Genomic DNA, 26,566 nt, shown 5'->3' with positions numbered 1-26,566 from the left:
AGGACTATATTTTAGGAATCCATTAAGGGTATACATATCTCACCATAGTCATCTATTGTGAGTGCCAATCTCTTGCTGATTTTGTTAGAATAATATACATCTAAACACATGAAGCACTTTTTGTAATCATTGTAATCATGGTTAACATACGCATCTCACTAATCAAATATTGCGAGCGCGAAGCGCGAGCTGAAAATTTAGGAAATTCAGACCTGAAGAGGGACATTTTAATGCTTGTTTGTAGGAATTCACGAAGATCATACGTATTTCACTAACAAAAATATGTGAGCGCGAAGCGCAAGCTTAAATTTTTGCATATCATTGACCCAAAACAGGGATATAAGGACTATTTTTTAAAGGAATCCATTAAGAGTACATATCTCACCATAGTCATCTAATGCGAGTGCCAAACGCATGCTGATCTTGTTAGAATTACATGTAAAAGACACATGAAGCACTTTTTGTAGTCATTATCATATACGCATCTCACTAACCAAATGATGCGAGCGCGAAGCGCAAGCTGAAAATTTTTGATATTCAGATCAGAAAAAGGGACATTTTAACGACTGATTTTGGGAATTCATGAAGAACAGACATATCTCACCAATCCACGAATGCGAACGTAAGCACAGACAGGAAATGGTTTATATTAAGACCTTAAAATGGGGCAATCACTTTAAGTAGTCATGAAATAGAAGCATATGTCACTACATAAACAATAATAATTCAAAGTGCGAGGAAATATATTGGGTGTAAATTGACTTGAAAACAGGAGGTTTTAGTACAACAGGATTATATATATTGTTAAACATACACTGCGAGCACCAGGAACAATGAAGACATAGGCCCTGCGCAAATTATGTTTCATATAACATAACATAATTATAACATAATGTAACATTATAATTAACAATAATTTCCTCTTTCCCCACTACGTTTCTTTCCCTTTCTCCCTCTTTTTCTCCTTTTCCCCGTTTTTTTTTTTTTGGCCAGCCGATTGGGGGGGGGGGGGGCACGTGCCCCCCCAATCCCCCCCCCCGTAGTTACGCCACTGCTATAATTAAATGAGTTACTGATGACATTGGCCAAATCACAGGGGCTGGTTATCACAGCGACATTTCACACACACTTAAACATTTCCCACACACACATACAATAATAACATCCGTTTATAGGAGACTTTTATTAATTCCATAACAATCTGATAATTAGTCAAATACATTTTTTTTTCTTCAAAATTTTGAACGTTGCATCATCTCCCAGTATAATCTTAAAGATTATTCAAAATATTTCCTTTCTCTATATTATTTCCATTTAATTTACATGATATGCTATTTCCAAGTTTTGGAAGTATATATTGTGGCCTGTGATGGCCTATAAAAAGAATCCTTATTCCCGATAATCATGATCCCATTTATTTTCATTCTCATTTCATCTTTAACCAGTGAGCAAATGAGTTTTCATTGAACGAATTAAATTAATATGGACTGTTTAATAATCATTTGCTCTTTATATTTCCTTTTCCTTTTCTTCTAATATTTAATTGATAATATACCTTTATCATCCTCTGTAATATAATTATGATCCTTCGCGTACTCTGGGGGTGGCCCGCCCCTCAGCCCCCCCCCGTATGCAAAAAGGGGGCGTTAAAAGAGGAAGGAAAGATATGAAAAGAAAAGGGCCGGGCAAAATGCTCGAATTGCCTGTAAAGTAAAGTCAGTACACAATAATAATTGTCTTTATTAGGCATCAAAACATTCTTGGCAGCCAATGGCTGAATTACAAATGTTTGTACACGGAAAAAGATTCACATATGAATATGACAGAACAGTATACAAAATACAGATTATATATATATATATATATATATATATATATATATATATATATATATATATATAAAATGTGTGAAGTTATACATGTACAACAGCTTTGGCAAATCTTTTTATTTTAAATATTGTAAAGAACTAAAAGAAATTTCTTTACAATATATATATATATATATATATATATATATATATATAAATTTTCTGCTGGCGCTTCGCGCTCGCAGTTATGCACATCTTGTTCAGGATCACACACATTGCCCAGAATGTTAAATTTTTAGAACAAACTACATGAAGTAAAAAAAATTAGCTCGCGCTTTGTGCTCGCAATATTTAAATAAGGCTTATAAATGAGATTAGCCTCTTAGGACCTATTGATGTTGATTCATAAGAATAAAGCAAAGCCTTGACAATTAGGACTACCCCTTCAAAGAAACAAACAAAAATCAACTTCGAGCGGCCGATCGGGAAAATATGGTTGAAAAAAATCCGCCCCCCTCTATTGGCGAAGGCTGGATCCTCCTGTAGTCAAATTAAGCATCGTTAATATTACATAATTACATAATTTTCTTTGCTCCTGAACTCCCCCCCTTATTCTCTCACATTTGTTTTTTCTCTCTCTCTGCCTCTCCACCCCCCCCCCCTCTGTCTGCCTCTATCTATCACTCCCTCTTTCTCTCCCTCTCTTAACATTTCCTTTTACTTTCTCATTCTGAGTCATAGAGATGTTTACTATACATCTCTATGTTCTGAGTCTTATTTTGATGTGCGTGCATTTCTTCTTTTCTTTTGTTTTGATGTGAAGACTCTTATAATGAACTTGTTTTAGTTTTCTTTATGTTATGAATTATGTGTTTTTAGATAATAATGTAGAGCCTGTACGTGGAAGACCAGTGATTTTTTTAATGAACTTCTTAATTGTATACATGGTGTAATTTCAGATATTTGTTTGTATAAAGCTGAGCAAGGCCGCAACTCAGGATAAAGATTTGAAATAAATGAATAGGAAAATGTTTGCCACAGAAACTTTTCGGGCGCGGCGCACGTGGTGCCGGTGCGGTGATTGTTGACCTTTGACCCTAGAATTGTAGCTCGGGGATTAGTTGTGAAATGGCGGACAGACGACGTCGGAGGAGAGTTCGGCTTGATGACAGTGAAACCAAGGAAGGGGATGACATTGCAAATAGCTCAGGAGATGTAAGTGTGGTTGCAACGCTTGAAGAATTTATTTTTGTCAGTAATTGGTTGTCAATTTCACATTTTGGTACATGACATGTCCGGACTACGATTCCGGCGCCGGTATGTTCGATCGCTACAGACAGTGTATCCGTACGAAGTGAATGTGGAGTGTTGCCTCACCGATAGGGTGCGTGCATGCAGCCATTGCATTGCCAATGCCATTGACTTGCCTTTTTGCATATATGGTAAATATAAATTGCAGGGGTCCGTTTCTCAACACCGTCATAAGACATATTAATAAGTCTAACTTCTTTACCAAAGTAAACTGGCATGATCGGGAGATAGTGCAGTGAGCTACTTCATAGGCGGATCCAGGGGGGGGGGGGGGGGGGGGGGGGGCTAGTACTATTAGGGTGTCTGAAGCCACACTGAAAAGTGTCAGCATAAAACAGGCTAATTTAGGGGAAATATGGCACATTTTTTCGGGGAAGTTCAGGCTACTAGAAAAATGTGATCTGAACTGATTATTAACTTGTGTTTGGCATGTATGGAAATAGACAGGAATAACCGTCGTTTCTGGGGATTTATTCAACAATTTCTGACATTTTACTGTAATCCCCATTTACCGACGGTAGGGTGTACGTGTGGGCTCGCATGTGTTCTCATTCCCTCCCTTTTGTCAATTCACAGTCCAAAGTTTGATGTAATTTTACACATCGAATTTACAATCTAAGGATGTATAAACAACAAACTTTTAATTGATGATATTCCAACATTTAAATACTTCAAACGATATAGATGAAAAAGGCATGAAAAATATACTTTACCGATGTTTAATTGGGTTGAACACGATAAAAATGGTCAAAATGGCAGCCAAACTATAAAATATTTACAAACGAACGTCAACAATCACGAATGTGATATCGATATTGCTTTCGATATTATACGATCTGCTCCATATGCGAACGAAACCGAAGATAAACGATACTAGTTATACTAGTACGAGTACTAGTTATAATCGCGATATATCGATTCGAGACATTAAGTTAATACGATAATGACGTCATTCAAGATGGCAACTTGCAAGAAAAACCGTCAGGTCAGGTGAAAATGTCTTAGATGACAGATTTCTCAATCATCCAGAGGATTTTTTTCAATAACTCCGGCCCAAGGTATGCAATTACTTAATTTATTTATATTTCCATGATAATGGAAACCATGAAACTTTCAATTTTGCTTAAAAAACAGTTTTAAATCACGATCTATAAAACGCTAGTTCACTATACGTTGGCTGTAGGTACGGGGCCCCATCCCCTTCAGTCTATGTATGGTGAGTGGAGCCAACGTAGTTCAGCGGAACAACCAAAATACAGAGACTGAAGCTTTTGGTCTAGTATGGAAATAGAAAATTCAGGGGCTTCTTCTGACAGTAAGGACAAGTTTATATGATCATTTTAAATAAGGATTTAGAGATAAATTGCAAATCCTTATTTTTGTGTGTGTTGAAATTGCCATTTCTCCATGCGTTTTCTATGGGAAAATGAAATTTCTGTTTTGCACAATATTTTTCACTTTGTCGCAATTTTTCATTGTGATCTGGTTTCCAAATCTTTATAAAAATCATACCATCAGATAGAGCATAAAAAATCCTATTGGACTCTTTATGGACAAGTTTTTGGCATTAATAATAAATTTATAACAGCTCTCGGAAGCTAAAAATTTGGATTTGTGTGTGTCCATTTCTTAACTACACAGTCTATGGCAGAGAAATGCTGAAAATTTACCCGATTTCATTCTTCTTTTTTGCAGCCAATAATTGGATTTTTTTCAAAAATTTTACATTTCTGTCAGTCTGAAGGTCATTTCTCTTCAAATTCACAAAGAAAATGTGATGTTTTCTTGAAATAAGAAAAATAAATTTTTTCTCCAGACACCCTAGTACTATTGGCAGAGCAAAAAAAAAAGAAAAAAGGGGGAAGAAAGTAAAAAATAAAATTAAAGAAGGGGACAGAAAGGAGGGAAACAGGAAAGGAAAAATAAGAGGAGGGAGATGAGTGAATGAAATAAGGTCAGGGGAAGACTTGGAAAATGATTTAAAAATATATTTCATGTCACTTTATTGGGGTTAGTTGGAACATTTTTGATAAAAATGGCTGTAAAATCCAAATAGATTTTATTCGAGAAACAATATATCATTATCAGCTTAAAGCATATATCTAAGGGCTTCAAATGTACCCCATAAATATTTTAACTCTGATGGTTACTGAAAAAAAATCCACCTTGAACAAGACCATCGCAAGCGTTCCAACTTACCCCATAACGGGGTAAGTTGAACATGCATGGTATGGCTATGGGGTAAGTTGGAACAATTGTCAATTAAGAATTATATCAAAACTACTTACAACTGTTATATTACATGGTTTTTAGCCTATTTGCTTTATTTTTTTCAAGTTGAAAATATTAAAGGTGTGTATTCTGATTTGTTGAACTTTATTTTTTCTATTATACAAATACAGCCACTCATGCAAGCCGACTGTGTAGTAGAATTCCGCGTATTTGTGTGCTTTTGATTTTACATGCAGTTAAGTGTATCAGCAATTTCATGTAACTGCATCAAATTTACATGACAAAAATAAATTGTTTATATTTTTTAATTAAGTACCGTAATTATGCAAATAAGCATATGAAATTTGCCCTAAATTTGTTTTTTGTATGTTTTTGCCTTTAACTCTATTTATTTAGGTAGTGGAATACTAATTTTTGTGAGAGTATCCATTTTTACATTTATAACAAATATCAACGAAAAAATTGCAAAAATATAATTTCTTATGTATTTTTTGTTTCTTAAATTTGTATTTCTGTTTTTTATTGTTTTTTCCAATGAACTTTGTCAGGGACCCTTTTGCGATCATAAATAGCATAAAATAAATCTATTTGAACCGACAAAAGTAAAAATAATCATACATTTATGATTTTTGGTTGAAACACAATTTGCATTGACATTGTACATGGAATCACTTTTTTTGGGTCCGACATGCATTTACAAAATGTTGCGGAATATTGAAACCGCACACCCGGGCATCGCAAATTGGTCTCAAATGATGCGCAAGACTTGAAAGTAAAAATTCAGCGAACGGTGTGGTAAAAAAATTTCGTGCAATGGCGTAGTGACAAAATTTGTCGAGGGGGGTGGCTCAAATTGACCCCCCCCCCTAGTTTGATAAGGGCTAATATTGCATTAGGCAAGGCTCCACATTAACTTTTTTTGGTGGTGGCCTGTTTGGGCCACCAAAACCATCAAATTATTTTTTTTGGTGGCCCAATATTAAAGTTTGGTGGCCCGAAAAATATTTTAAAAAAACATTAAAAATCAATAAAACAAACTTCTGAAATATTAATTCTGCAGCCACTACCACTAAGTTACTTTCACTTTATACATCTTGTATGTAAACCTTGTTTGCTGTTATTTTACTTTGCTAATTGATAATTGTTTCTATCATTGTAAAAATGAAATGATTGAAAGTGAATAAATGAATTGTATTGTTCGCAGGTTGTGTGGACTTTTTTTTAAATCTCTGTATAGAGATAATGGTAAAGTAAATAAATAGTGCATAGCAAACTCAGATAGATGTACAAAACAATGGTTTTTCCTTCCTTCCTCTTTGAATCCTAAAACCTAGATTATGCATGCCCCAAATCCAGTTTATTTCTGTTTTCTCTTTTGCAGCATAGTATAGAAGGAGAAAATCACAGAAAAATATGCCGCAAAATTAGAACAATGCATAAAAGGGGGAAATAAACGAAAATAATTTTCAAAAAGTATATAACAAAAAGAAAACAAAAATGATAAAAGAAATTAGTGAAATAAAACAAAAGAAACAAAATTAAAAAAAGAAAAAAACAAAGAACAGGGGAAAAAAGAAAAGAAAAAAATTAGAGAGAAAAAAGAAAAGAAAATGAAAGAAAAATTAATAAAACAAAGTTAATGTAAAACTGGGGAAAAGGGGAAAATTAAGAAGCCATTACATTATTTTTTAACAGCTGTGGCAACAGTCTATTCTGACTGGAATATAATTAAAAGCCAAGCAAATAATTTTCACCTTTCTATTTTTTATATCCTTTAGTTTGTATTATTTTATTTTCAGTAGAAACATATTTTTTAATCAGGCATATTCAATGGGAAGGGGTATAAATGGTTTAACCACTGTCAAAAAAAAATGAAAGAAAAAAAAAAGAAAACGGCAAAAAATATATCTGGAAAAAAAGTGTGAGAAAAGTCCTTCCCTATATTTGCCAAAATGTTGGAAAAAAAAATCACATTTCATATCAATGAAATGCCTTCCCAAAGTATTTACTTTCTCAAGAGTGGTTTAAGAAGTAATTTATAAACAAGAAAGAAAGAAACTGTCTGTTTGTTTAAGGCTAGAAAATACACAGCTTCGAAAGAAACCAAGTATCAACATACATACAAATGCACACGTGGGACTGTGATGTACTTGCCTATGTGTTTTTATGTGTATTAATTCATGTGGAAATCGGTCTTTTTGAGTCAAAAGAGAGGTCATAATTCCTCTTCTTAATACTTGCAAATAATCAGGGTACACCAGATTTTCGTAATATAGACTGTAGAAGGGCATTTCATTGGTGTAAAAGGTGACTTTGACTTAGATTTTCAAAGTTCTGTGGAAGATTTCTCAGCAGCAACATTTTTTATCGCAGCTCCCCGAGTCTGAATAGGCTGAGCTAGATCTAGAGCACAGCTGTATGCAGTGGCTTCATGCAAAGCTCACGCCAGCCGGCCGGCGCGGTTGGCTGGATAATAGCTGCTGTATGCTATAGCTGTAGGCCTAATATGCAAACTTTGTGTGTGTGTATTTGTGTGTAAATCAACAAAAAGGGCGCATGACAAACTGGCTTGCAATTTGAGCTGTAGAAAGTTGATAAATGTGTGCAAAATTGGGAGGAAAATTGCGCTACTTTGAAAATTATTGGTTGCCCGATTCGGGCCACCAAAACTTAACATTTTATCAATAATGGTTGCCCGAGGTGAATTTTTGGTGGCCCTGGGCCACCGGGCCACCGCTAATGTCGAGCCTTGCATTAGGGGCCTACAATAGGACTTAAATGCACACTCAGACCTAACTGAGAAACAAAACAGGCATGGCTTACAATACACGTTCAAAAGAGTGAAATACTGTATACATTTTTTCTCATATCCAATGTTTTTCTAAGTGCTCTGTAAAATGTCCGTTTTATGGTGTGAATACCATTTGCAGCTTTTTTCGCTGTGCGCTCGCATTATTTGATTTGCCAAGTAGGCCTAAATATTGTCTTTGTTTATTCCATAAGATTCTTTATATATTAATTCTGTAACAAACTAGAAGAAAGAATGTCAAACAGGGTTTGTAGTCCATTCTCTCTGCATTCTTAAAACATACCAGCAGACGAGCAGAGCATTCAAAACATATTGAACGCAATGAGAGAGTTGTACATGTATATCGGGGAATAAAAACTTGACCAGCTGGTGGTCCTACATAGGTCATTTCATTCCAGCCGATACTACTTGATTCAGAATACGTGTAAGTGGGATGGGGGCTTAGGCGAATGTACATCCTTATGATGATTATTAAGGTTGGTAATAATGGAATCTTGATGCCTTAATTTTTATTCTTCTCTGGGTTTTGTTTTCATTTGTCACACTGTCTACAGGAGAGTGATACAATCTTGGATGAAGATGAGGAATCTGATTATGCCAGTGCAGATGAAGTGGAAGCTCCATTAAGTACTAATCAACAATTAGACGATAATGATAAGGTAGGTAGACATATCTCAAGGCAGAAGAAACAAGTCCAAATTAATAGCAGATAATGGCCCTTATTCTGACATGGAGAGTAATTCAAACTTTGGTTCAAAGTTGTAGATAACTACGTACATGTAACACACAAATAGTACAAGTTGAATTAATCAGCTCATTTGATATGTTTTCTGGAAGTATACATGTAACTAATAAAACTTTCTTCAAAATAGCATGATTAAAGAATTAAGCAAGCATAAGAAACAAATAGTCTAAATAAACTTCAGTCCGGTCAAGATGTTACAGCTGTTATTCAGGCTTGAGCCCTTGACCAAAAGTTGGGGGTGTAAGAAGGAATGATGTAGTGAATAAGTCATTGAATCATTGATATCGAACATATTTATGCCTTTGGAGTCATTGTCTTGAAAAGCAAAAGTTTATTGACTTGCCTCATATTGTGTTTCCATCTTGACTATAGGCGCCACTTTTCTGACAGCGGCAGCGTCAACTTCAAATCTTAACCAAAGATTAAGTTTTTGAAATGACAGCATAACTTAAAAAGTATAAGGACCTAGTTCATGAAAGTTGGTCATAAGGTTAATCAAATATTACTGAAGATCCTGCCTGAGTTTCAAGTTATATGATTAAGGTCAAAGGTCATTTAGGGTCAATGAACTTCGGCCAAGTTAAGGGTATTTGTTGAATTACCCTCATAACTTTGAAATTGTATAGGTCTAGTCCATAAAACTTGGACATAAGAGTTATCAAGTATGACTTAACATCCTGTGCAAGTTTCAGGTCACATGAACAAGGTCAAAGGTCATTAAAGGTCAATGAACTTTGGCCATGTTGGAGGTAATTAAATTGTTGTCATAACTTTCAAAAATTGTGGATATAGTTTATGAATTGTGGACATAGGGGTAATCAACTATCACTGACAAGTCTTAGATCACATGATCAAGGTCAAATGTCATTAAGAGTCAGTTGAGGTAGTATTGTATCATTACAATGTATATGAATGGTGTTTTTTGTGAATAATTATTTTATAGTAAGTTTTCAAAGTCAACACTGCTGCTATATTGAATAGCGTAATGCACGTGAGACTGCCAGAGGCGCTCCACTTGTTTAAGTGATAATTTTTTTTTTTTCAAGTCAAGAAAAAGGACACCAAAGGTGAAGCCAAGCGTTTTTTATGTTTTTTTTTTGTTCTTTTGTTTTTGCTACCCCCGCCGGTTAAATGTAAATGCCTGTTTATTAATAGTGTTTAAACATTTTCGAAATAAACATGAGCACCTACATGTAGTTTTTACTATTCTTTGACAAACAACTACATGTACTTGTACTTGTAATTAGGTACATGTATGTATACTTGATATGATTCCTGCTATTGATATAATTTGGAATGAAGAAATATACACCTGTATTCGACTTCTGAGTAATTAGTACGATTGGAATTCATTTGCTAATACTTTCATGTAACACTTTATTTTTGTAAGACAAATTATTTGTCATTTAATTAAGGATAATTCATATGTTCCTATTCTATTTTATTTCGTCTTGACTAGGAGGTAGCGGCAGAGCCAATATCTCCTGATGATATAGCAAGGACAGAAGACCAGCCTGGAGGAAAAGGGGACACACTGAATCCTTCCACTAAAGATGAAACAGAATCTCCTCCCATTTCTTCTAATTTGGAGGATAATCTTGCATCTGCTCCTACCAATACTCCTTCAGATACTGTGGAGGCTCAAGATGTGCCTGAACCACAACCTGCGAAGACGACACCTGATGCTCTTCATGAAACCACCCTAGGAAAGCAAGTGCCGGAAGAACCAGAAGCACCTGGGGCTAATGAAGTCTTACAAACGGAAGTTGTTGGAGAATCTATTACTACTCCTGCAGTTGAAGGAACCCAGGAAGATACTAGTCATGATGCCTCCATAAATGGTCAGTTATAGCTTTGTTTATTCAGTAGGAGATATACCTGTAGGTACAAGAATAGAGGAGGTGCTGAGTTCACATGCATGTGTTTTATGAAGTTAGATTTTTTTTTTGTCAAAGTAAATTTTATTATTAAATTTCCCAACCTAAGTCTTAAAATACAGTTGATAGTTGTCAAATTTTGAAATTTCATGTATGCCTTTATTTGTGTATATTTATGAATCACTGTGTTAAGTGTCTGAATGTGTATGTATACCATTTTATTCACAGTACAACAAGAACCAGATAAAGGAGAGCAGTTGGAAAACACTATTTCAGAAAATAGATTAGAACCAGAGAAAGATGAAGGTGTAGAACAATTAGAAGAAAAAGTAGAAGAGGCTTATCCAAGCAACAAAGACGTCATCCAGGATGAAAACGTAGAGGTGGATCAACGTTTACCTGAAGAGGAGGCAGAGATACAAGAGAGTGATGTTGGCAACGAAAGGATATCAGCTGGGGAAGACAGTAGAGAATTAAATGAGAATGAAGACAAATTGGAGGAAGGAGAGATAGAAAAGGAAGAAGAGCTGGAAGAAGGAGAGATAGAAGAAGAAGATCTTGAAGAGGGAGAGATTCGCGATGAGGATGAAGATGCGGAAGATGCTCCGGATGAAGAAAGACAGAGTGGAGATGGAGAGGTATGCAGATAATGAATACATAGCTTAAAGAAAAGTAGGGTAGGAACACTTGAAAAGCACATAAATTTATGAGTGATTAATTATTATTTTTTTCTTCAGACAGGGTGGTCTCTTCAGTACATAAAATCTGCTTTTTGAGAGAGCCCTGTTCAATGATAATTGATGTACATATATGTTGAATATATTGATTTATAAATGTCTTTATCCTGTCTGAGGGGATGGGGTTAGCTTTCAGCAATTTTATTTTGTATTTGGGGCATAAATGTACATGCAACTTGATCATCACTGAGCTACTGTATTTAATTCATAATGATTGGTAGGACCCTGTGGTATACTTGGCTAGGACTGGTAGGAGTGGTTAACATGGGTATCAATTTACTTTTAATATCTTTCTCTTACACTGTCTTGCCTGTGAACAACCATGCATTATCATAATGTAATGCACATACTAGTAATGCTGTTGCATGCAAATTTAAATAACATTGTTTGAAAATGACAGTGTTGAAAATGTTAACTTGGTGAAGTGGTATATCTATGAGATATTCACTTACTATCTTTGTTGAACTATAGATCATCATGATTTACCTTGAAAACTAATTTCATTTTCTAGGAAGCACCTCAGGATCTGGATGATGATGAAGATAGAAAGAATCCTCAGTTTGTACCAAGGAAAGGACCCTATTATATGCATGATAGCAGGACAATGAGTGATGATGAAGAGAAGGAACAAGAAACCAAGTAAGGGAGCATATTGATAAAGACTATTCAAAATTAAATTATTTAATTCTAATTTCTATTCATTTATGTGCAGCTCACTTTAACTTGTTTTTTAGTCAACAGATAAGAGTACTTCAGATTCTGTTATGTAATGAATTGTTGATAAGGAGGGTTAGTCTTTTTTTGTTTCTTTCTTTTGAATCCTCAGGCCAAAGGAGAAGAAAAAGCTATGGCAGAATGAGGATCGCTGGAGACACGATCGATTTGTTGAAGAAGATCAAGCCCCCAAGTCCAGTCAAGAGCTACGTGACATTTATGGGATGGACATAAGGAGGAAGAAGCTAGAAGATGTACCAATACCTACCAGGGGGCGTGGTAGGGGGCGCGGCAGAGGAAGAGGACGGGGTAGAGGGAGAGGAAGGGGATTTAGGAGGAGAGATGAGGAAGATGAGGATAGTGAGGGGTGGACCGAGTCAAGGCCTAGAAGGTAGAAATCTTTTGTACTTGTGTTACAGACAAGATTGAAGATTCCAGTAATCTTTAAAAGACAACTTTTCCAGTATAATGGTAAAATTTATGCAATGTCAGATATTTTCTCCTGGATTTTTAGCCCCAAAACACGAACATGGTCACAGACAGCAAGGTCATAGAAAGCAGCATTATAATTTTTAATATGTGAACTACAATGCACCCAATGTTTCAAACAAAGCATTCTTTCTCTCAGTCGAATCATGGATACAAAGAAAAAATTTGGTAAAATAAACTTGTCTCGAACAATGTGGAGATTTGGACTTAGTGAGACATCGTGAGGAGGGGGAGGGGGCCTGGGAGGCCCCTCCCCCAGCCTTATTAGGGTCAAGATAGGCCTGAAGGAGAAAATTGAGTTGAAAAGATGGAAAAATTAATAGAATCATGTGGTGCAAATCGGTAACTGAAGCAGGTATAATGGTTTGTTTTGGATGAGATGTTGCACTTATTTTTGGTAGGAAGGGTGCTACTGGTAATCCCATAAATCCTTTCAGTAACCATTTTAATGTTGTGTTAATAGACTTGTGTAAAGCTACATGAACATATCACCACTGCATTTTTTATGTAGTTTTAATGAACTTTATTTCCTTATGTTTAGGCCTGTCTACAACAGAGAACCGGAGCCTCCATCTAGAGATAACCTGCAAAAAGAAGAGGAGTGGCCAAGTCTACCACAGGAAGAAAATAAAACAGTGCCAAAGAAGACTATTCGTTCTCAGACACAAAACAGTTCCTGGGCTATGGAAGCAGAGCAGGAAGAAGCCAGGCAAAACTCTAGAGAATCTTACAGGGAAGAGGAACAAGGATATGATGAAAGCTACTCAAAGGAAAGATATGCTGATGATAGGGGACGGAGTGATAGGAGGATAGGTAGAGGACGCGGTTACCGTGGAAATCGTCGAGGGTACCAAGAGGAGCGTAATGAACAACAAGAGCAGCGGAGTGTAGATAGGGGTGAAGGGGATAGCAACGATTACGAGAGACAATGGGGATTCAAGGGTCCGGAAGGATCCAGAAGAACTGGTAGAATCAGTGGTCGGGGAGACAGCAGAAGTGCCGAAGAGCGGGCACATGATGCTTACCTTGAGAGACAGAATCGTAGAAACGAACGCCACAGAAACGATACTTCAACAACAGAATTTAATCGTGATGATTATGAACGCACTGGTCGACAAAGTAAGCGTGAACCGGACTATGGGTCTGAGAGGAGAGACCATCAGCAGGATGATGTTCGGAGAGATAATTTTTATGACAGGAGAGAACAAGATATCAACAAAGGACACAAGCAACAATGGGTTAATAGCAATTATAGATCAGAACCAGCAAGTTCTGGTGGACGCTATAGACATAATTATAATCAACAGGATGAGAGATATGAGACTAGGTATGAACAACGGAATACTCGAAATGATCATAGGGACAGAAGATATGAAAGTCAGGATGCCAGATATGATACACAGGAAACATATTCAGATAAAAGGAGGCAAGGTACTGACTATAGAGATAACCGCCGGCATGAAACATCACATAGAGCAGGTGGACGGGCCCCATCCTCAGAGGATGTTGAAGAAAGCCGAAGTGGAGAACCTGTGAGAGAAGTAGAAAGGGAAGAGAGCCAACCACGCAGGCAGCGAGAAAGCAAAGCTTATTCAAGGGATCGTCGTCAAAGAAGTACAAGGCAGGAGAGCAAGGAAGCCCCTATAGAGCAGATTGAAGAACAGGAGATGGAAGGGCTGAGAAATCTAGTGAAAGAACTTAAGGTTTCCATTCAAGATAACACTGCCTGGAGTCATGGTGATCAAGATGTGCAGTCCAAACTAGAAACAATGCCTATTATTGAACCTGTGGGAGTAGAAGGTAATGTAGTCTTTTAGTTGGTCTGCATGGATGTCTAATTTGGTGGATTCACAATATGGTGCACCATCTATTGGTTGCAGCGAACAGGCCAAATATCTAACTTCGGGGTCAACATTGCGCACAGGTGCAGGCAGCACACAGTACTAGTAGACTGTGATGCTTCAAAAATGAAAACCATATGGCATGAATGCACTATTATTAATGGTCTAAATTTCCCAAAGAAATATGCGGGCTAATTTCTGTTCCACCTCCCGGACCCCATTAAATAGCATATCCGGTCGAGCTGTATCGGCCAGCGCTGAATAATCGCATGCATACATGCACTTTAGTTTTAGTGAGCTCAACAGATCCCGACTTTTTCCCATGAGGCATTGCGAATTTCGTCCTTTCCGCTACAACCGATAGATAGCGCACCGTATTGTGAATCCACCGAACTCCCCAGCCATACTATTCATATTTTTCACTCTTGGCTGTAATTTGTCAGTGTTGAATCATTTCAATACTATATTGAGTAAGTTACAGTTAATGAATAATTTTGAGAGAATGTCTTTGGAATCAAGATGAATGTTGTATACCATCATAATCTGTTTAAAGTTTTGGTAAACGGTCAATAATACAAATTATACTCCATTATCATCTTACATTCCAATCTTACAAAAGGATTATGGATTTCAATTTATTCAGCCTTCAATTCTTTTGAAAATTTGAAATTTGATTTTCAAAATGTGTAGCACCCTTTGTTTTGATTTTTCTTTAAAAGTAAACTTAGTAATTTGATATAAGAAAACTGCATTATAATATGATTATAATGTGATTTTATATTTGTTCTTTCCATGCTTGATAAGTGGTTATATATTAAGAAAAAAATAAATGTTGCTTTTTTATTTGGATCAGTCACCCGATCATAAGTAAATCAACTTCTTATTTCATGATCTCTGTTAACACATTGCTATTTTTGTCTTGCCTGCATAGCAGAGCGATGCTATAGGCGTCGCTTTTCTGACAGCGACGGCATCAACATTGAAATCTTAAATTAATAAGGTTAAGTTTTTGAAATGTCATCATAACTTAGAAAGTATATGGACCTAGTTCATAAAACTTTGACATAAGGGAAATAGTGGAAAAGATCCTGCCTGAGTTTCAGGTCACAGGATTAAGGTCAAAGGTCACTTACGGTCAACAAACTTTGGCCATGTTGGGGTTATTTGAGGAATTGTCATCATAACTTTGAAATGTTATGGATTTAGTTCATGAATTGTGGACATAAGAGCAATCAAGTATCCTTGAACATCCTGTGCGAGTTTCAGGTCACATGACTAAGGTCAAAGGTCATTTAGAGTCAACAAACTTTGGTAATGTTGGGGGTATTTGTGGAATTGTCATCATACATGTAACTTCAACATTTTATGGATCTAGTTCATAAACTTTGACATAAGAGCAGCAATGTATCCCTGAATACCCTGTGCGCGTTTCAGGCACATGGCCAAGATTTTGGGTCAATGGACATAATATTTTATTATCATATTAGTGTTTTCTTCTGTGAATAATTATTCATTAGCTGTTTTCAAAGGCTGCACTGCTGCTATATCAGATTGCGTAATGCAGGTGAGACTGCCAGAGGCATTCCACTTGTTATAAATTAGTAATGAATGAGGATGGTGACATGTACTTTTGTTGGATTTACTAAAACTTAGTTCTTAAGAAGTGTGAGATAGCTAGACATAAAATATTAAAAACTCAGTAGATCATTACATGAAATTCCAACTGATCTTACAGATTTTATTAGGCCAGTAGTAATTTCATTGATTGTATTTGCTTGATTGGTCAAATTTTCAATTGCTCTTTATTTTATTGTCGTTATTCTTAGTTGCGGTTGATGGACAAGAAGAATCACGACAGGAGAGATATGACAGGAGAGAGGTAAGATCGTAATACATATTTATTAAACTAAACCAAATTGATTATTGCAACTGTGTGTATGGTTGAATAAGTGTATAGAACAAATTATTACTTGATATGTGCATACAAAAAACTGTGTTATAATTTTCATTCTATTTTAGTGTGTGTTTGTATCAGATGAAATACTGTGATAAAAGTAATGTACAAATATGCACATTTATGAGTGTGTTGTGGCAATGCAGCCTATTCAAGGGTTTTGCAATATGCAACAAGCATGAGGCACTTGTGCTGAATACTTTTGCTTGATATTACAAATATGCGAGATGCCTGCATCTTCAATAACATCACAAATTTAAAAATGTGCATTGTTTGTTTTATAAAACGGGTCAGCAGTATAAATTTGTAGTGTAAAGGTTCAAATCCCTCCAAATTGTCGAGGGATCGAAAAGATGAAGAGGTCACACCCGTTCCTGCTTTCTATTATGACATCACATACGTATTTAGTATGCGTGTCAAGGTAAGTGCCGGTTCCAATGGATTTTCCTTTGAAAGAACAGATATTTCAGATGGCTTCTCAATTTTTATGCGCTATGGGTAAAACGATGCACTAAAAATGCACAAAAAATGGATGGCTGGGAGGTTGGGTGGAATTAGCAGACCTGCCAACCAGTACGTTTTAGCCGTATTTAGTACGTTTTTGCAAAAAATTTCTTTTTTTTCTTCTTTTTTTTACAAAATCGTAATTTATTGAGAAAAATCATCTCTATATGTCTCTATTTCATACAACTTACACAAATATGGTTATTAGATCAATGTAATTTCAGGTAACTTGTTTTTTTTTCCAATCATTTTGTTAAAACCAGGGTGAGATATACACATGTTTTAATGTTTTTTTTTTCATCTGCAAGAGCAGTGCGCATTTTAGCTTGCATGCAGCTTGAGCGCCGTGATGAGCGAGTGCACCACGCATTTTATTATGAAATACACTTTTTTGGGGGAAAATACAGTTTTTTTAATCACAGAATACAGTTTTTCATTCCCAGAGGTCGGCAGGTCTGAATTAAAGAATGAACATATGACTTGCATAAGTACTCACTATTGGCTACATCCTTGAACTTGTTATATAATAATTAATGAATACCTGCTCTTATTTTTTTTAATTATAAATTGTCACTCAAGGTGATGCATATACATTAAACAAGAATAAAGGAACATAATTATTATCTCAAAATCATATGTCACGTCATGTAAAATGTAAAACTAAAATTAGGACTTTATGTTCCTTCAGGAAAAAAAAGTGTGTAATTCTATTTAGGAAGGTCTTGAATAAATAATTAATAAAATATGATTGTTTTTTTTTTCCATTTGGGCATGAAAATATATAAATTCTATGACCAAATTTAAGTTAGAAATTGCATGTATGCCCTTTCTTATAAATCAGCATTAATCTTTTTTTAATTTGTCTACTTTCATGATCTTGACAGAGAGGGCGCCCCAAAAGGTATTCATCTCAGCGACAGAGAAGTCAAGATGGACCAGTTGGTCCAGCTGAACAGCCATCTAGAGGAGGAAGAGATAGAGGTAGGAAAATATTGATAAAATGCTGTTTGCTGCCATTTAAAGTTAATTTGCCAACTTTGTCAGAGATGCTGCATCAATTTGCTGCAGTTTTGTTTACAGAAAAGGTTAGAATCAATGAAAATTAAGTGGTGAATGAACAGAAAAATCAAAGTATCAAAATATATCAAAGAGATGAATTTTTGTCTTGCCTGCGTAGCAGAGCGAGGCTAGAGGCGCCGCTTTTCCGACGGCGGCAATGGTGGCATTGTCAACATTGAAATCTAAACAAGGTTAAGTTTTTGAAATGTCGTAACTTATCTATATATGGACCTAGTTCATGAAACTTTGACATAAGGTTAATGAAGTATTACTGAATATCCTGCCCGAGTTTCAGGTCACATGACCAAGGTCAAAGGTCGTTTAGGGTCAATTAATTTGGACCATGTTGGGGGAATCAACATTAAAATCTTTACCAAGGTCAAAGTTTGGAAATGTTATTACAACTTGGACATACGGGTAATCAAGTATCACTGAACATCCTGTGTGAGTTTGAGGTCACATAAATAAGGTGAAAGGTCATTCAAATTTTGTGAAATTTGATCAGGTTGGGGGTATTTGTTTATGAAACTTGGACATAAGAGTAATCAAGTAACAGTTAATTTTCTGTGTGAGTTTCAGGTCATATGACCATGGTCAAAGGTCATTTAAGGTCAATGAACTTTGGCTATTTTTAGGGTATTTGTTGAATTGCCATCCTAACTTTGAAAGTTTATAGATCTAGTTCATGAAACATGGACATCAGGTTAATCAAGTATCAGTGATTGTCTTGCACGAGTTGTAGATTTGCAGGATTGAGGTCAAAAGTCATTTAGGTGAACATAGTATTTTATTATCATATGAATTGTGTATTTTGTGAATAATTATACAAGAGTTGTTTTCAAAGTCAGCTCTACTGCTTTATTGAATTGTGTTATGCAGGTGAGACTGCTACAGGTGTTCCACTTGAACTATTTTGAATAATGATTAGTTGTTTGCAGTACAGGTTCTTAGCTCTTTATTTTTCAAAAGAAATATCTTACAGTTTTTCATCCTGTAAGAATAAGTACTGTGGCTGTCAAAACTCCATTTACCCATTTTATGTTTAAGTTATGCCACAATTTTGTGCTATCTTTCTTGTTAAGTGGTATTTGTGAAGCTAATCAGACTCTAGAATTGTTGTACCTGTCGAATATATTTTGCATTATTGTCTTTCCTTCTAATCTTGAGCAGGCTACCAGAGCAGAGGGGACTACCTCGCCCATACCCCTCCCCCACAGCCCCCACCGATGACATCACCTCATGTCCACCACCCCACCCCAGTGAGTGGAGCAGACCCCCATGTATTAGCAGGTAGTCCAGAGTCAAGGATGGTTCCACCCCCTCACCCTCCCCCTCATGATGTCATGATGCCACCACCTGACATGCATGCTGGTAAGAAAGACACTTTCTCTTTGCATCTTGCTATTTTATTTACTCTCTTTCTCTATTTCTTATTTATCTATATTTGTACTGTCTTGTTTTATTCTTTTTTTTTTCTCCATTCATTTTCTTTATTGTATTTTTGTCTCGCCTGCAAAGCAGAGTGAGGCTATAGGCACTGCTTTCCGACGGCGGCGGCGTCGTCGTCAACATTAAATCTTAACGGAGGATAATTTTTTGAAATGTCATCACAACATAGAAAATATATGGGCCTTGTTCATGAAACTTGGGCATAATGGTTACCAAGTATTACTGAACATTCTGCCAGAGATTGAGGTCACATGACTAAGGTCAAAGATCATTGAAGATCAATGAACTTTGGCCATGTTGGGGGTATTTGTTGATTTCCATCATAACTTTAAAAGTTTATGGATCTGGTTCATGAAACTTCGACATAAGAGTAATCAAGTTTCCCTGAACATCCATTGAGAGTTTCAGGTCACATGACCAAGGTCAAAGTTCATTTAGGGTCAATGTATCTCTATCCGTAATCTTGGAAGGATCTGCAAGCATGTAACTAAGAAAGTTGCTGAACTCCTTGTTCATGCCTTTGTTACAACTCAACTGGACATTTACAACTCGATTTTGACTGGTTTGACTCAACATCAACTGCACAGACTTCAGCGTCTTCAGAACATGGCCGCACGTCTTTTGTCCCTTCAAAGAAAGAGAGTCCACATTACTCCAATTCTGCGTGACCTACATTGGCTGCCTGTCAACCAGAGAATAGCCTATAAACTTGGGGTCCTCGTATTTAAAGCGCTTAACGATAAATCTCCACCCTACATATCAGAGCTCTTATCTCAGCATAGACCAACACGCAGTCTCAGATCAGCAGATCAAGCATTGCTGACAGAATCTCTCAGCCACACAACTTGGGGTGACAGAGCCTTCTACATCTCTGGACCAAAGCTGTGGAATAGCCTTCCCCAATTCATCAGGAGAGCAGAGACCCTAATAAACTTTTGAGTCTTACCTGAAGACTTTTCTGTTCCCCACTCCAACATTATTGCAAGAATAACTCAATTGTAGCATTACTAGGACAGTACTTGAACTGAATGGTGATCCTAAGCACTGTTTGAAGACATTGAAATTTGTGAGATATTTCCTATTTTTGAGCAAGCGCAATGAGCGCCCAGCTGAGGCGGATATCGGCGCTATACAAGAACCCATCATCATCATCATAATGAAATTGATTATGTTGGGGGAAATCCAAACAAAATTTTAACCAAGAATAAGTTTTTTAAATTTCACAACTGAAAGTATATGGATCTAGTTCATGAAACTTGGACATAAGAGTAATTAAGCATCAGCGAACATCATGCATGAGTTTCAGGTCACATGACCAAGATCAATGAACTTTTGCCGTGTTGGGGGTATTTGTTAAATTACCATCATAACTTAGAAAGTTTATGGATCTAGTTCATGAAATGTGGACATAAGGGTAATCAAGTATCACTGCTTGTCTTGCACAAGTCTTTGGTCACACAGTCAAGGTCAAATGCCTTTTGTGTTTAATTTGAATGCATATGCATTGGTAAGAATTGTATTTGATTAGCTATTTGCTTGAAGTGAATTTATTTCTGATAAAGGGTTTACAGTTTATAAATGTATTTCAATTTGGCAGTAATGCAATCAGAAATGTTTAGAAATCATGTACTAGTCAACCTTTGTATAATTGAATACAAATTATACACATATATTGTGGTGAATGGCAATGATAATACTCGTATTTTGTCTGTCAACCAGGTATGAGGCCTCCAGCACCAGGCGGTCACCTCCCCAGTGCAGCCTTCTTCAGTCCTAACCACCCTCCACCCCAGATGGCCCAACCTCCCCATCCCAACCAGCTACCTCCTCCTCAGTTTGTAGGCGGACCTGTCATGTTTGTTGGACACCATTACCCTGTCATGGGATCACAGCAGGTGCCTCCTCCTCCTCCCCAGCAGGTCCCGCCTCCCCAGCAACCGGTCCCGCCTCCTCAACAGGTCCCAGTTCAGCATTACTCAACCGTACCTCCACAGGTAGGATCTTTGCTTCCTAGAGTTGATGTTTGGGATAAATTTTTTTTTCCTAATTTTGTAAGGGGTGCCACTACTAAGCTGAGAAAAAATATACATCTGTAGGAAAGGGGAAAAAAATCTAGAAAGGATATTGGTATATTGATATAAAAGTGTTTGCAATGTATGATTTTCTCTCTTTTGAGTTGCATTATTCAAACTAATAAATATGTATGCTTTGTAAATTCAGAACAGTGTTCTTTGAAGAGCAAGTTTATCTATTAAACTGTAACATAGAAAAGAAGATGGACAGATGCAAATTCATAATGTATTCACATACCATCAGGGTAAATTAAAATGAATTCCATATACCCATCCTTCATGTGTTAATACAGAGATGTTTTCTCAAATGCAGGTCATATGCCAAGTGAGTATCTTTTTGTTAATTACCAAATAGTACATTAAGCTTTCCAATCAAGTGAAAAGCTATCTGGTAATCAGAGGTGTGGAAGACTGGAAGGAAGTTTGTTGAAGACATTGGCAGTGGATTTTGCAAGTGTAAGGCGAGGGAATGGAAACAGGGAGACTTATTATATGTTACTACGTTTTGTTCAAATGTTTTGATAAATAATTTGACAAAGGTGTATTGAAAGTCTTTTTTCCCCCCTCTTCGATGATAGGGTGGTCCTCCTCCAAACCGTCAACACAACCAACGACGTCCCCCTCTTCCCCAAGGACCACCTCCACCATCCCAGCCACCACCACGCCAGCCATCTTCATCACGCCCAGGTCCACCACCCCTGATGGGAGGAGATGATGCCCCTAACCTTCAAGGGGGACCACCCCTCCCAGGGGCTCAGATGGTAGGGGGAATCACCTACTACTCACCTGAGTTACAGCAGAGCATGAAGAGAGCACCGCCCGCAAGAAGACAGGCCAACCCACTTCCTATTGAAGTGCCACCAGATAGAGTAAGTGAAAATATTTTAATATTGTCATATTTAATACATCTATCTGCATGACACTTTATTTCTGGGGTTCTGCAACTTTGTATTCTAGCAAGGTTTTCATTGTTTTATTGACTATGTTCTGTTTGCAATCATTAGTCACTCTTGGGATGTTTGTTTCCATTTACTTCAAGTAAAGCATGTGTTCTAATCATACAATATTATGCTTTTTTTTTACCCCAAAACCCTATTGCCCCTCTTTTAGCTGAGTTTACTTTGTTGAAAAATAACTGTAATAACTGTTTTGGTATATCATGTATTACATGTATTATGTATCAAATTATTATCATTGCTTGTAATAAATCCAATGGAATATATATGTAAGTCTTAAGTAAATTGATGTTTTTTAAAATTTATTATTACAGGGCAGCAGACGAAGATCTGATGACCGTAGTTGATTATGAAGAAGAGCTTAGTTTCAATTGTTCTTTTTGATGATCCTCCTGGGTGATCGAATGACAGTCTTGTTTTGCTGTTCTACATTTAATGATCAGATGGTAAACTTATGTATGGAGTCACCTTCAAATTTTGATAATTTGTAAAGTGGTTAGTACATTTTGACATTGCAGTCTATGAGTAGTTAATAACCTTTTTGGCAATCTACATACTGGCTTGCTATCTGTGGTTCGTGCACAAGATGGAAAGGTTGACATGTATGTGTGGGCTCTGCAACAAGATTTATATTTATGCGTAGTTCTTGATCGCAGAGGTAGTTCTGTTAAGTAGCAACAAATAAACGCTCTTGGAAGACATCCACAGTTTAAAAAAAAAGCCTGCAATAAAAATTGTTGGATCGTGATAGGCACATCTCTTTATCATAATTTGTTTCTGAATACTCTGTATGTTGTAGAGTGAAGTAATTTTTTGTTAGAAACGCATAATCATCTTGCACTATTAAAGAACTATGGTAAAATTAGTAGACGTATTCAATACGTTGAAACAAAGTTATTGAAAATTTCATACAAATATACTTTTGAGCAATAAATAATCTAATTCCCGACTGTTTTATATGTTCTTGTGATGTGTAAAACTGAAATTAAATTCTTCTTTTGCTATTTTTATGTTCCTTGATACTTCAGTTTAGTTTATTTAATGTTTTGCTGTTATTGTTCATAAGGAAATAATGAATATAATGAAAGGGTATAGCTAATTCCAGAGTGTTACAGTCTGAAATGATATTTTCTTGGTGGTTAATCTTAGAAATTAAGAAGCTTGAAAATATAACCTGAAAATTTTGTAGGTTGTTCTTGAATGTGTTGTATTGAACTCTGCCATGAAAGGTGTCAGAGGCAATGAGTTTTAAAATCATTCTTCAGAGAAAAAATACCTTTATTAGCTAAGGTCTGTGTATTGAACTTATTTCCATAGCCTTAATTTGAGTCAAAATAATTTCTGGGTGAGCATCACTTATAATCTAGCTCACATTCATTTGTAGAAGAAACATGGATATTAAATCAAATTATTATGTAAGATATATTTGTAATTTGGAAATTATGTTTTTTTATTTTTTATTTTGGATGGTTGACTAATTAGAGATGTATTTTAGTTTGTCACTAAAAGATACTGCAGCTTGGAATAAATGTGAGAAGCGAAAGTCTTGAATCACCCTAATTTTTCAATTCATAAGACAGATACTTCAGTTTCTTTTATACTACAAAAGAAGGCACAATGAAAACAAAACCAGTCTTTATTTATAACACGTTTTATTGGGTCCAAATGCAACCCATGTCACATTTTTCTCTTCATACACTTTCTATTTTACAAGTATATGTACACACAGACAGCTTGTCAAAGTATCTGATTAGAATATATATCAAGAGTATTTCAAGAACAATATAAGCTCTGTTCCCATTGCTTACAAATGGTCCATTAATATTCACTATGAACAATTATCCACAGTGCTGAGTCTATCTGTTCACATATTGCATGACCATTATAGACAGCGATGGGAACACAGCCTGATAGTATGCATACGCTTTGCATGAATCATGCAAAATTGAGGGTACACATGACACAATACAGGATAATGATATATAAGGAGATATGGAAGCACAGAACTGTATACAACCTTAGGAAATTGATTAAGACTGCATACACTAAACTGTATACAACCTTAGGAAATTGATTAAGACTGCATACACTAAACTGTATACAATCTTAGGATAAGGTTAAGGACTGCATGCACTTAACTGTATACAGTCCTTATGAAAATTGATAGGACTGTATACAATTTTAGGACAATAATTGTTTACAACTATTGTTTGAAGGATGCATTTATATTTGACATGTAAATTGTTACTGTTAGAAATTAATGAAATATGAAACGTACAAACTGTTAAATATTGTTGGCAAGTGAAAAAATCCAGTAATATTTTTTTAGACATAACTTGTTATATGATGATTATCTCCCATGATAAGAATGTATTTATGCTGAATATTAATAGTTGAACATTCTGTAGTTAAACTGTGTTATTGTTATATCATTGCATTAAATCAATCACATTGGAAATACTAGTAAAGTTTGTGCCAGAAAAAAAATGGCCGATGTTAAAAGAAGAACATGTTTGATGTTTGATAGTATAGTTTTCAAGAGAAAAACTTGTTTTTATGATAAATCTTTAATATCTGAGATTTGTAGTTTTCTTTGAAAACAGTTGCTAACTGAAAGGCAAATACAATAAAAATAGAAAGAAATTACCTTTCTGTTGGTGGGTCTGTTTTTTCCCAAGCAAGATTTATTAGGACGGATTCTGAAAAGTTGTTTTAAAAGGGAAAGAAGGTAGGTAATGAGCATTTGGAAATGACATTTAATTTAAGGGATTTCAGATTGACAATGATACCTAAGAAATCAACAATAGCAAGGTCTGAAGTACCTAATAAAATAGTGATATAATTATTTTGAAGGTGTTATCAATAGTGTAAAAAAGAAGTTTTTGAATAGTTCAAAACATTTCTTTAAAAAAAATGTTTCTTATTAAGTGTTCAGAGTTTCAGAATAGATTATTAGAAAGGAAGTGTATATTCAGTCATATTAACATGGTGATCTTCAGCCTATGAGAGAAGATATAAAACAGATAGCAAGAAATATCTTTTTCAAGTATTTTATTGTGTCTTATATTAGTTATTATAGTTGTGTGCTTACTTTTATACCAAATCATTTTACATTTTTTTCTTTTCCCTCTCATTAATTCATCCATGTTTAAGGTATTTGTTTAACATTAAATCTTAACATAATTCTGTGCATAATTTTGAAAATGTTACCTTTTTTGTAAATCTTGAAATATGTTAGAAGTCAACATGATTTCAAAGGTTAAAAGAATATGAATCATTTATACCATAATCTTATTGATTCATGTCTTGTTTTGTCTTTTTTTTTTATTATTGTGACAGCTTGATGATCATGGCTGTGATGAATTTAAGGTGGAGTATAAACACATGAGAGAAACAATATGGTATATTAGGATGAAGGGTATGAACACAAATTGGGAGGAGTGAGAACAAGAAAGAAAAGGAAGGAAGAAAGAAAGAAAAAGAAAAGGGCACTTTGAGAGAGACAGAGAAAAAAATGAAGGAGATAAAGTGGAGAGGAAATGAGCACATTATCTGAAGAAGAGAGGCATGTTTCAGTAATATAAGTGAATTCTAAAACTTTTGAAGTAATATGATATAGATTTCGTCCAACATTTTAAAAAATCTCACAAAAGTTCATAACTGTCCACACACAAGTCCTAGCAACATTTGGTGATATCTGGTGACAAGGATGTAGCCATTGAATGGGATGTGTTTCAGAGAATGCAAAAGAAGTCTAATTCGCTCACCTAGCAAACTATTCCCCAATTAAAAACAGGTTGGTAATTAGACAAATGTTGATGAAAGAACGACTCATTCTCTATTCTTAACTCTTTCTATATCTCTGTCACTGTCTGGTACCAAAATACTCCTTTATGTCAGCAAGAGTACATGTGCTAATAATGCTATGAAATGACATCTGTACCTATACTAGAGACACGTCTTGGCTGTATTTTGCTGAGTAAAAGCTGGGAAAATGGTATGACAGAGT

At 35.7% G+C, this 26,566-nt stretch overlaps 1 protein-coding gene across 1 annotated transcript; it reads left to right on the top strand.

Annotated features, from left to right (window-relative positions):
• The first annotated feature begins 2,876 nt into the window (after window positions 1-2,876).
• On the top strand, window positions 2,877-25,846 carry LOC129255864 (protein CASC3-like). The gene is made up of 13 exons (XM_054894192.2): window positions 2,877-3,023; window positions 8,715-8,819; window positions 10,365-10,746; window positions 11,011-11,420; window positions 12,031-12,158; window positions 12,346-12,624; window positions 13,264-14,522; window positions 16,390-16,442; window positions 17,906-18,002; window positions 19,251-19,451; window positions 21,249-21,523; window positions 22,180-22,470; window positions 22,872-25,846. The coding sequence occupies exons 1-13, from the start codon at window positions 2,937-2,939 to the stop codon at window positions 22,902-22,904; spliced, it is 3,600 nt and encodes a 1,199-aa protein (XP_054750167.2). The 5' UTR covers window positions 2,877-2,936; the 3' UTR covers window positions 22,905-25,846.
• The last annotated feature ends 720 nt before the right edge of the window (window positions 25,847-26,566 follow it).

This window comes from Lytechinus pictus, chromosome 1 (assembly GCF_037042905.1).
Source record: "Lytechinus pictus isolate F3 Inbred chromosome 1, Lp3.0, whole genome shotgun sequence".
NCBI lineage: Eukaryota > Metazoa > Echinodermata > Echinoidea > Temnopleuroida > Toxopneustidae > Lytechinus > Lytechinus pictus.
Note: the sequence above shows the minus strand (reverse complement) of the source record. Positions and strands in the feature narration are given on the sequence as shown.

Excerpts from the sequence above, each read along its gene's own strand:
- LOC129255864 (XM_054894192.2), top strand. The coding sequence starts at position 2,937 with ATGGCGGACAGACGACGTCGGAGGAGAGTTCGGCTTGATGACAGTGAA. Across the intron at positions 10,747-11,010 it reads TCATGATGCCTCCATAAATG|TACAACAAGAACCAGATAAA; the intron begins GTCAGTTATAGC and ends TTTTATTCACAG. Across the intron at positions 22,471-22,871 it reads TTGAAGTGCCACCAGATAGA|GGCAGCAGACGAAGATCTGA; the intron begins GTAAGTGAAAAT and ends TTATTATTACAG.